The 12240-nt window shown below is 46.9% G+C and overlaps 1 protein-coding gene across 1 annotated transcript in view; it reads right to left on the minus strand.

The window, feature by feature from the left end:
- Positions 1-12240, minus strand: part of TDRD9 (tudor domain containing 9) — a 2714501-nt gene that overhangs the window by 2242148 nt on the left and 460113 nt on the right. Inside the window, exon 2 of the mRNA XM_085626273.1 lies at positions 10956-11056. Within this exon, the coding sequence (XP_085482399.1) occupies positions 10956-11056 (101 nt within the window). The remainder of the gene's footprint in view (positions 1-10955; positions 11057-12240) is intronic.

The raw sequence follows: 12240 nt of genomic DNA on the forward strand, positions 1-12240 counted from the left end.
CATTCAGGTTTAGATGCAGGAATGGGGGCAGAGACATATTTCTTAGTGGTTTGGACTGTGAGGATGCTTTAAGCGGACCCTAGTTTGCAGGGACATTTCTCTTCATTGGGCATGCAATGCTTCAGCTGCGAATTTGTCCTTTTATCTGAAGGGTTCCACAGTTGCCGTGATTCAGCCAGTCTTCAAGCTGCTCTCAAATGGAAGCTATTTGATGCTGAATAATCAAGGTTTCTGTGGAATGGAATCGGGCATTGCTTATCTGGTGACGGTTAATTCCAAAGTCACTTGGTGCACACAAGTATTGTTTCCACCTGCCCCAAAGTTAAGGGGGCAACCCTATGGCCTTCGATAAATGTTTCCAACATATGCTTTGTTTCTCTGAGCAAAGTGAAAGCTATGCTTTTTCAAAAGGATGTGGCCTTAACTTGGCCAGAGAGACATTTGACCTCCAGGTTGTAAGGTCCTGGTATGAGATACTGACATTACTCCACACTAACCTTCTGCTGCATTTTTGGGAGCTGGTTCACTGTATTTTTAATATGTTGGATACGAACGGAATAGTGCACTTTTTAAAATGTATTGGCTCCGCACTGGTTAGCACCTTCCAGACGATTTTTAGAGTTATACCATCTTTCATATTGAATATGCTACTTACCAGTATGCATCTGTTCTTGGCATGTAGGGCTGCTGACATTCATATCTGTGCATAGATCGCCGCCTAGTGTTGGGTCCGGATGTTTGCACGTTGTTGTCCTGGAAGAGTCTTCGAAGTATCCTGAGATAGGTGACTCCTCCCTTGGACCACAGTGCGCATGGGCATCCTCTCCATCCTCAGATTGTTTTTCGCCATTGTGGCAGTGATGGAGTAGATACAGAAAGTGATGACCATGCTATAAGTAATTCTGAGAGCTGCAGCTGCTACAGGCGCCGGGGAGGAGGGTGGGCGATATGAATGTCAGCAGCCCTATATGCCAAGAACAGATGCATACTGGTAAGTAGCATATTCAGTTCGAGGCATGTGGGCTGCTGAATTCATATCTGTGCATAGAATACATAGCAGTACCTCCCATTAGCGGCGGCTACCAGTGCCAGCTGCAGCGGTCTGAAACAGAGTTTTGAGAACAGCCTGTCCTACAGCTGCCTGCTGTTTTGATTGCACATCTACACAATAGTGTTTGGTAAATGTATGTGTAGTGGACCAGGTGGCTGCTCTACATATATCATGCAAAGGAATGTTTCCCAGGAAAGCCATGGAGGCCCCTAACTTACGTGTTGAGTGGGCTCGTGGGGGAATCGTTAATGTGCGTTTAGCTTTTTGATAGCAAATTTGAATACATTTAACGATCCATCTGGCTATACCTGCTTTGGAGATGGCGTTACCTTTGTGGTGTGGGGCAAAGGCAACGAAAAGTTGTTTCGTTTTCCTAAAGACTTTAGTCCTGTCTATATAGTACATGAGGGCTCTCTTTACATCCAGTGTATGGAGTGCTCTTTCTGCGACAGTTTGTGGGTTTTGAAAGAAAACAGGCAGTTCAATGGTTTGATTCATGTGGAACTGCGATATCACCTTGGGCATGAATTTGGGGTTGGTACGTAGTACGACCCTGTTGGCGTGAACCTGTATGAATGGCTCTTGAACGGTTAGTGCCTGGAGTTCACTAACTCTCCTCAAAGAAGTGATTGCTACTAGGAAAGCTACTTTCCAGGTGAGGAATTGAATCTCGCATGAGTGTAGAGGTTCAAAGGGTGGACCCATCAGGCGTGTGAGGACCAAGTTGAGGTTCCACATTGGAGCTGGTGGGTGGCTTGGAGGAATTACTCGTTTGAGTCCTTCCAAGAATGCTTTGATGGCAGGCACTCTGAATAGAGAGAGGTGCTGCCTGTTCTGGAGATAGGCTGATATTGCGGTCAAATGGACACGTATTGAGGTGTATGCCAGATTGCATCGGTATAGGTGTAAGAGGTAACAAATGTTGTTTTGGATGGATGCGTCTAGCGGGTTAATGTCATTATTATTGCAGTAAATGACGAACCTTTTCCATTTGGCTGCATAGCAAGCTCTGGTAGTGGGTCTTCTAGCTTCCTTAATGATGTCCATACAGTCAGGTGGCAGGTTTAGGTAGCCAAACTCTAGGACTTCAGGAGCCAGATTGCCAGGTTCAGCTGTTGCGGATCTGGGTGCTGAATCTCTCCATGGTTCTGCGTCAAATGCGCGGGTTTGATCCGCAGCCTTTGATGCGGCACCACGGAAAGTTCTAGAAAGGTGGTGTACCATGGTTGGCGTGCCCATGTTGGAGCAACCAGGACGAGTGTCAGTGAGTGTTGTCTGAGTTTGCGTGCCACCAGCGGTATCAATGGTGCTGGGGGAAAAGCGTACGCAAATCTGCCGGACCAGTTCATCCATATCGCATTGCCCTGCGACTGCGGATGTGGGAACCTGGCGGCAAAGCTTTGGCATTTTGCGTTTTCGCTTGTGGCGAATAGGTCTATCTCTGGATGACCCCACTCTTGGAAGTACGGTTGGAGTACTGACGGATGTAGCTCCCACTCGTGCATCTGGTGGCTGTGTCTGCTGAGCAGATCCGCCATCTGGTTGTCCTTGCCGGGGAGGTGTTCCGCCATGAGGAATATGTTCCTCTGAATGGCCCACTTCCACATGCTCTGAGCCAGATGAGACAACTGTGGAGAGTGTGTTCCTCCCTGCTTCTGTATATAGTACATGGCAGTCATGTTGTCCGTCCGGATCAACACGACTTTGTTGCACAAGTGTACTTTGAATGCTTTCATTGCCAGGAAGATTGCCATCAGTTCTAGAAGGTTGATGTGCATCTTCTTTTGCTGTATTGTCCATAGTCCCTGCACTGTGTAATTGAGTACATGAGCTCCCCATCCCTGGAGAGACGCGTCCGCTGTCAGTATTATTTGTGGAACAGGCTCTTGGAACGGTCGGCCCTTGCAAAGGTTTTGTGGATTCCACCAATGCAGAGTGTTGTATGCCCGACCGCTCACCAACACTAGGTCTTTTAGTTGCCCTTGAGCCTGATTCCATTGACGTGCCAAGCACTCCTGAAGCGGGCGCATATGTAGTCTCGCGTGTGGGAGTATGAAAATGCAGGAGGCCATCATGCATATCAGCTGCATGAACACTCGCGCGGGAAGGGCGTGTTGGGGTTTGAACTTGGAAATCAGCAGTTGCATGCTGTTGATCCTCACTAAATTTGGCTGAGCTGTGGCTGCCAGAGTGTCTATGGTCGCACCTAGGTACTGTTGTACGTGTGCGGGTTGGAGATGTGATTTCGGGTAATTTAGTGAGAACCCTAGACTGTGTAGAAGGTGAATGGTGCGGGACATGTGGCTGGCACATTGCTGGGCTGACTTTGCCTGAACAAGCCAGTCGTCCAGGTAAGGGTAGACGTGAATTTGTTGCCTCCGTAGATGTGCAGCCACAGTAGCTAGGCACTTTGTGAAAACTCTGGGTGCTGTTGTCACGCCGAAGGGAAGAACCTTGAATTGGTAGTGCTGCCCTTGAATAGTGAACCTGAGATATTTTCTGTGTGAGGGGTGAATGGGTATGTGGAAATACGCATCTTTGAGGTCTAGCGTGGCCAGGAAGTCTCCCTGTTTGAGCAGCGGGAGGACTTGTTGTAGGGTGAGCATGTGGAAATGCTCTGAGAGAATGTAGCGGTTGAGGGGTCTCCGGTCTAGTATAGGTCTGAGTGACCCGTCCTTTTTTGGTATTAAGAAGTACAGGGAGTACACCCCCGTACCTTGCTCGTGGACGGGCACGACCTCTATTGCGCCTTTTTTCAGCATACTTAGCACTTCCTGCTGTAATAGCGCTAAGTGCTCTGAGGACATAGGACGGTGTTTTGGTGGTATGGTGGGTGGAGTGGAGGTTAATTCTAGGCAGTAACCGTGTTTGATAATATCTTTGACCCACCTGTCCGTGGTGATGGAGTTCCACGTGGACAGGAACCTTTGTAGCCTTCCCCCGACAGGTTTTTATGTGGTCGGGAGGAAGGGAGAGGGCGTCACTGTTTGTTCTTGGGGGAGGACCTGGTATTGCCGTATCCGCGTCCTCTACCCTTTGTGCTGGAGCCACGATATCCACCCCGGGTGTTTTTATCGTAAGTACTTTGTGTGTTGCCCTTGTTGAAGGTTTGCTGTGACCCCTGTCCTCTACCTGCTCCTCTATTTCCGGGGCGACGAAAGGAGCCACTCCGAAAGGACTGTGTTTGGAGAGCCCCCATGGACTTTGCAGTGTCTGTGTCCTTTTTTATTTTTTCTAGGGTGGTGTCGACCTCTGGTCCGAACAAGTAGTCGGGGTTGACCGGCTGATTGAGGATGTTATTTTGAACCTCAGGTTTGAATCCGGAGATTCGTAACCAGGCGTGTCGTCGTAACATGACGCTGGTATTTATTGCTCTAGCAGCTGTATCTGCGGCATCCAGTGCACACTTAATGGATGCGTTCGTGAGGAGTTGTCCCTCCCTGATGAGGATCTCTGCTCCCTCTTTGTATTGGTCAGGGAGATGTTGGAGTAGGGTTTCTAGTGTGTCATAGTGGGCGCGATCGTAGCGAGCTAGGAGCACCTGGGTATTGGCAATACGCCATATATTAGCTGCCTGGGCTGCAACCCGTTTGCCGGAGGTCTCTAGCACCTTGGACTCCTTGTCCGGGGGAGGAGCTTCGCCAGTAGTCTGTGAGTGCGCCCTTTTGCGAGCATTAGTGACTACGATGGAATCTAGAGGCAACTGGCCTCTAATGTACGTAGGGTCCCCAGGCGCCGACCTATATTTTTTGTCGATCCTGGGGTTTATTACTCTTGCCCTAGTGGGTTCTTTGAAAACGTCCTTTGCTGGTTTAAGGACACCTTTCAGCATGGGTAGAGTTTTGATATTCCTTTCTGAGGATGCGAAAGTATCCATTAGAAAATCGTCCTCGATTGTGTCAGAGTGGAGTTGCACCCCATGATTGGCCGCAGCACGTTCAATGAGGGCGTTGAATGCGGCAGTGTCCTCTGTGGGAGACGTTTTCGCGCCATAGAGCTGCGTGTCCTGCAGGGTCCATCTCTCTGGGGTAGAGGACATCGTCACCCATGTAGTCCTCCAAAGCATCGGTTTCGGAGGGTGTCGGAGAGAGGGGCTGTGGATCTAGGTAAGAGGTATGGAGACTTTCTTAAAGAACTGGTTCCGAATCCGCTGGCAGCTTTTTCTTTAGCGGGATCCGGTAGGAGTCCAAAGGCTGCTCGGAAGATATTCTCCGCTTGTGGAGCATAAGTCTGCCGGTGTCGGCATCGATGATGTGGGACGGTGACGTCTCCGTAGGAGAGCGTTCGGCAGGTGTGATCCTAGTGTGGGTGACACGTGTCCTGATTTCAAACAGTTTGGGTGCCGTGGATGGTGGCAGTCCAAAAGTGATGTTGGGTATTGCTGGAGAAGCTTTTTGCGCTTTTTTCGGCTCGGAGCCCGACGTGTCTTGGAGGGCTGCCCTTTCTTTGATGCGTTGCAAGGACGCAGCAACTTGTCGAACCTGTAACGCTGATGGTTCTTTGGCGCCGAGCGGTTCTGCAGAGGCAGGCGTGGACTTCTTCGGGGCCACGGGGTCATCGAGTCGAGGAGAGGTAGTAGCGGTCGACGACGTCGATGATTGGGCCTTCGGTGCTGCTCTCGAAGCGATGTGCGACGCAGCCGCCATTTTGACCTTTGTGGCCGGAGCCGATTGTTTCGGTGCCGGGGGCCGAGGCGGCTTGGCGGTACCGATGACCTTTTTCCGTGTGTCGGCGCCGACGTCGGCTGCTGCGAGTTCGGCACTGAAGTCCCGTTTGGTGCGGTCGGTGCCGACGGGTTTGGCTGGCGTCGAAGGTGTAGTGGGCTTCGATCCGACCAGTGGTAGTTTCACTTTCGGTTTCTGGGGAACCGATACGACTTTTGGTTTCGGTTTCGAGGAAGGGAAACCAGTCATTTTGGGCACTAATGGCTGTCGCTGAATGTCCAAGGCCGGGCCAGATGGCGGGGCCGAAGAACTGCGGGATAGGTCTTGGGTAAGGCCCGAAGGCGATCCCTCGACCGGAGCCATTGACTGACGCACTGGGATATCCTCCGTCTGTACGGGTAGGCCTTGCTCGTCACCGGAGCTACTTTCTTCGGCCGCTAAGGCCTCATCGTAGTCTCCTACCTCGGTGTCGGCTTCTTCCCTGTGAAAGAGTTGTTCTTCGATGTCTTCCGATCCGGAATCGTGTTCGGAAGCGGGGCTGGAGGGTAGGTTCTCCACGCCTTCCACATCTTCGTCCTCGGCGCTGAAGATGTTGGTCGGGGCCGGTGCCGCTTGCTGCGCTTCAAGTCTCGCTGCTCGTCGATTCCGGAGAGTCTTTTTGGATCGGAATCGGGCACAGGCCATACATGTGGATTCGTCGTGATCCGGTGAAAGGCATTTGTTGCACACCGGGTGGACGTCGACATGGGGATATTTCGCATTGCAAACAGGACACCGCTTGAATGGTGTCCTCGATTCCATCGTCGATGTAGGGTCGATGGTCGGATACGATGCGAAAAAGTTGTTGTTGAAGTCAGTAAACTAACAAGTAACTGTCGATACCGATCGGGAACAGTACCGACGCGAACTAAAGGCCTTTTGGCCTGAAAAAAAAAAGTTTTTCCTAACTTGAGTCAAGATAAGCACATCCGAACCCAATGGCGGAAAAAAACAATCTGAGGATGGAGAGGATGCCCATGCGCACTGTGGTCCAAGGGAGGAGTCACCTATCTCAGGATACTTCGAAGACTCTTCCAGGACAACAACGTGCAAACATCCGGACCCAACACTTGGCGGCGATCTATGCACAGATATGAATTCAGCAGCCCACATGCCTCGAAAACTCCATTTTGGGAAGCGTTTTTGGAGGCCTCCCGCTTGTCCTGCTACTTGTGGCGGGAATCCCGATTTAAATTTTTCTGCTCCGCAATGGACGTCATAGTTCAACCCAGAATGGAGACAGCACTGCTTGTGCTGCAATGCCATGAGAGCATGGTACACTGCTTCGGCACACCTCGTCTTCAAGAACTAAGAGAGCACTGGTTCTTGTCCTTCAGGTCTGTTTGGCTTTACTGCATACAACCTGTATTCCACTGCCTGCTTTGCAGTCACAAATGTGTTTTGGATCTATGCTTAGGATCACAATCGGTTGGGCCACTGAATATTGAAGTACTGATGGACCCCACAAAAGCCCATGAGTATTGTTGTCCCCGGGCATTGCTGATTAATGCAATCTTCAAGACACCCACAATGCTTTGGCTCCTTGTGAAATGGACACCGGCTCAACGATACGCTTCCAGGATGGAGTCCCTCCCTCAGCGGCTGCTGTGGGAACTGGATGGAATCCCCTTTGCTCTATAAACCTACTTCGAGGTGCGCCTCTGGGACAGTCATCTGTGGTTGTGGGCAATAGCAATGTTGAGTCTACCACTCTGAACACAATTGACTTTTTCCGTGAGGGAACAATTTGTCCTGTTTCTTAAACACTATGAATAAAAAAAGCTTTTTTCTAGGCACCATGGCTTTCTGAGTGCTTGGAATTTCAAATAGTATAATGACTGAGGCTTTTAAATGAATATTTTAAAGGGAAACTATGTGGCTTTTGTATATCGACCATTAGTATGAGGAGTTGGTTTTATGTTCTCGGCGAAGCTGCTCATTTCTTACATTGTCCTTTTTTCACAAGAACATTTCTGCTGTGAACTTTTGCACATATTTGCAAGCACGACAATATTGAATTCGTTTTTCTGAAACTACTTTGTTTACACATCTAGCTTTGAAAAACATTATGACAATACCTTGAACATCATGTACAAGGACTCTTTACGCACTATGTGCAAATGTCGTTCTATCTTCATCCATGGGGTGAGAGCTATCTACATATCCATAACATTGCTAATCTACAACGTACATCGCAAGGCTGCTTTCCATTATAAATAATGAGCATCCTGCTAGATTAGCAAAGGAGGCGCTTCAGCGAACACCGAAGGTCCCCCTGCATGTTGAAACTTCACCACACAGCGGTCTGACATCTCCGTGAGGGGTGTCTAGTTCATGACCAAGACGGGGTCCTTCATTCTCTCCCACCAGGTAATGGGGCTGAATCGTCCCTTAGGGAGATTCTTGGCTATACACCTACACACACTCTAAGTACACTATGAGTAGGATTTGCATAGTAGGAGTATGCCTGATTGCTGCCTTGTTTATATACCTTGTTTATATACCGCTTTTGGTGCTTGTAATCACTTTCATCTGCTTCTGTCTACAGATTATCGGAGCACATGTATTCTATACAAGAATAACGTTGGTTCAATAAATATATTGAAAACGTCCCACTGTGTATTCTGTAAATTTCTCTGAGCACGAGTAACAGATAGAGGTTCTGATCTGTTACCACGATCCCTGAGGTGGTCAGGGTTCTCATGTTCAGTGGTTGCCAGAAATTATTCACTCCCTGGTAAGGTAAGGAGGCTACGGTGGCACTGTGAGCTAGCTGGTCCCTAGGCAAAATATCCTGTGGGGGAGCCTGGAATCGGTCTAGGCACCTCGCCCAAAGTTTATGTTGTCCAACAAACGTGCAGGACCTACAGATTAGAGGGAACTACATGACCGTTGTTTCAATATTCTAAGTAGAAAATGAATTACTTTGAAAATGAATTACTTTGTGAATAAAATACACATTAGGTTAGGTGATGTGATGCCCGCAAGAAGCCTTGCGCACACAAAGAGTTGTTGTGCATGAATAAATTAAAAATACGTGACCACGGGAAAGCCATGCTGGGTGGATGAGAGGGGCACAGTAGCTACCGCTGTGTGAATGCAAATTGAAAAGCTGTCATTCAAACGAGCACATTTAGATGGAAACGTGTAACATCCAGAGCTATGGACTCTGCTGAGCCTCAATAAGCTGAAGAAGCACTGACACGAGCAGTGACCTCTGAGATGTGTTGGGCGGGCAAATACTGTTGAGGGAAGTGTGAGGTGGTGCGCAGGATGGCACAGGGAGATGCAGTGAAGGGCAAAGCAGAAAACATCTGCCTGCGCTTGCCTCCGAAAGCCAACAAACACAACAATTCAAACACATGAGCAGAGGCAATCGGAAACAATAGTGCGCCAAATAACTTAAATGGCAAGAAGTGAAATAAGGCCTGTAACAGGGTCAGTAGCCATGGGAGGGAACATACAACAGAAGCCCACTTTTTACCAATAAATTGTAAGGAATTTAGAAAAGCACACAAACCAACCAATTATAAACATGGGTGTGCCCTAAAGCTCATAGAGTAGATACAGCATGTTTTGAATAGACAGTGCAGATGAGACCTAAAAAGAGGAAGGGGGTTTTAAAACATCTATTTCACATTTTAATTCCCACAGGACGAGTTTTCTCCGATACAGAAAGAACAGCTGGAGTTACACCATTTTTGGCACAAAGTTTACAGATAGTGTGCACCCAGTCATTTGATGTAATCCATTCAGTATTTTGAGAAAGGTGTGTTTAAAGAGACGCTCAGGTAGGCATGAAGGGGTTACTTCCCAGAACAAATTAGTGATATCTGAAGGATTGGTTTCCAGGTATGCTCTGATTGGGTAAAAGGGGCCTGTTAATCCGGATTGTCTAGCCACAACATAAACAATCTATTTAGGCAACATTACAAGACACAGGGGATACGGTCCTTGTGTCCTGAAAATGAATTTAAAAAAAATATTTTGGGGGCAAGGTGAGCACACCCTGACTCTCAGTAGCATGTGGACAGTTCCAAAGCAACCTCTTCCCCTGAACGGCTGACCACAACATGGACAACTGTTTATGGCAGCCATCACAGTACTGAGGGGGCATTGGCTCTATTTGAATTTTACTGCAGTGAAAGCTTGTTTTTGATGGCACAAAAAAAGGACGACATATAGGAGGATGAAAGTCGGATATTCTGGTTAAAACTTGTACTGTCTCCCTTCCCTGTGGAAGATTGGATTTTGTGTAAGTAGTAGTATGTAAATCATTCAAGAATTACCATATGCAGCATATACATCCATCAGAACAAAGATACTCACAGGTCCAGCTGAGATGACTCACGTTTTGGGGGCTGCTTAGCATCTGTCTGCATTCTACAGTTAGTGGTTGACTAGTGTTAGATCTCTAAGGACCTCATTTTGTCTTGCACTGTGTGGCAATTGTTCCAGTGACAAGAAACCAGTGAAATTATGAGTATTTGAAGGATTGTCCCTGCAGTCTCGGTTGCTATGATTAACAGGCAGTACCATACAGCGTCGACTAACAGAACAATCAGAATTTGACAAGATAAAAAAGAGGGTGGCAGCTGAGAAACTTAACTCGGTGAACGGCTCCACGATATTGGACAATACTTCCCTGGGCACGAAAGGACCGGTTTAACTCAACCTTGTAAAAGCACAAACCTTACAAGAGTCTAAAAATACCATGTGCAGAAACACAGCTTTCTGACAGAAGGACATGATGTAGAGCTTCTAGCCTAGATGGCCGCTGGCACAAACATGTCACAGTTTGCACATCTTAATTCTGCATGGTTTCACTGGGCTTTGTGAAATGCTCCAGCTGTACAAGAAATATACCCCAAGTACTTTAACAAATTCTACCTCTTAAAACGTGGGATGAATTCTCTATTTGCTCTCTAGTTTCAGTGTTTGCATCAACCAAATGAACAAAGCTTTCAAAATATTGCTAATATGCCATACTAGATACTGTACATGCAAAGCGGCAGCATTAATTTATTAATAAATAATGAAAATAGGTGGAAAAATTAAAGCACCCACCCAGCTAAGAATATATGACACACAGGCATGAACGCTGGCTTATGTGTTTTACTACCAACATCCAGTCAACATACATACATGTACATAATGGACTGCAAAAATAAAAAAATAAAACAAGCCATTCCGTCGAGTACCTGCTTCATTATTTGCATTCTCATAGCTCAAAGCATGTAATTCCTGTTCTTCCAGCAATCGATACTTCTTAATATAATCACTCTCCTTTTTTTCAACTTTCCTGTAAAGAAAGTAAAAGCCACGATTTAATAAGAAAATCTTCCCACTTATCATTACTCTCAAATACATGATAAAATATCAATGCATTTTACAAATACTGAACCTCGTAACAAATAAGTTATTTATAAAGGTACATGGTTTTAATCTGAATCCCAAAAGTCTAAGAAAGAATTCCTGAGTATATATGGGCATCATAGCAATAGTTGCTATCCTCTATATTCAATCGCTTCAGGTTCAAAAAGGGTTTAAAAAAAAAAAAAAAACAAGAGAATAAAAACAGCCTTTAATTCACGTTGCTTATAATTTTGCACAAGTACAGGGTTTTGTTCTCAAATGTGAAATCAGCACGTGCATCAATCGGATATATCAAACTGGAACATTACTGATATACATATATATTACCTACTGGCGGTCGCCAGTAGGTAGTTATAGTTAGGACCAAGTTCCCATAGGAAGAGCATTTTTTGTTTTGCTTATAACTTGGCGCCAATTGCTGAATCTTCATGAAATTTTCTAAACTAATTCTTTGTTCATATCAGCTCCTATGTTGAACGTTTGGGGGTGATTCGTAAAGGGGGGCCGAGAAAAAAAGGGGGTCCCAAAACGCATTTTCTCCATGCAATTTCCATAGGAAACTTTAGACAAGGCTACGGGTCAAACGGGTGAATGGAATTACCCCAAATTTGGCAGGGAGAATAGTCTTGGTCTAGAAAGCACACTTTTGTTTATTTGGTGTAAATCCGTTCAGCAGTTTTGGAGAAATATCGAAATTTATAGATATCGATATTTGGAAATTCCACCATCTGATTGGCTGAGGCGTTACGAGCACAAGTTTGCTGCTTATTGGCTGCGAGCGGTGCGAGTGGTTGCAAGTAGGAAGTGTTGGCAGCCATTTTGTGATTATGTCGAAGCGAGTAAGGGGGAAAAAGGGCAAAACAAAGTAGGAAAGAAGAGGGTAGGAGCACTGTAAGCTCTGTGGGGTGTGTAGGGTGTGCTATACAGGGGTGTGAAGCGAACTACTCATCCCTACCAGTCTGAAAATGCTGGGCTATGGAAATTAAGTGAGGTATTGCCTAGAGTCTGATGCTGCTAAGGTGAGCTGCAGCGGGACTCTGGGATTAAAGTGTGAGCTTAAACTGTGTGTCTTATGCTGTGAAGTCATGTGCCCTCTCCGTTGCACCACAC

This window comes from Triturus cristatus, chromosome 9, assembly GCF_964204655.1.
Source record: "Triturus cristatus chromosome 9, aTriCri1.1, whole genome shotgun sequence".
Lineage (NCBI taxonomy): Eukaryota > Metazoa > Chordata > Amphibia > Caudata > Salamandridae > Triturus > Triturus cristatus.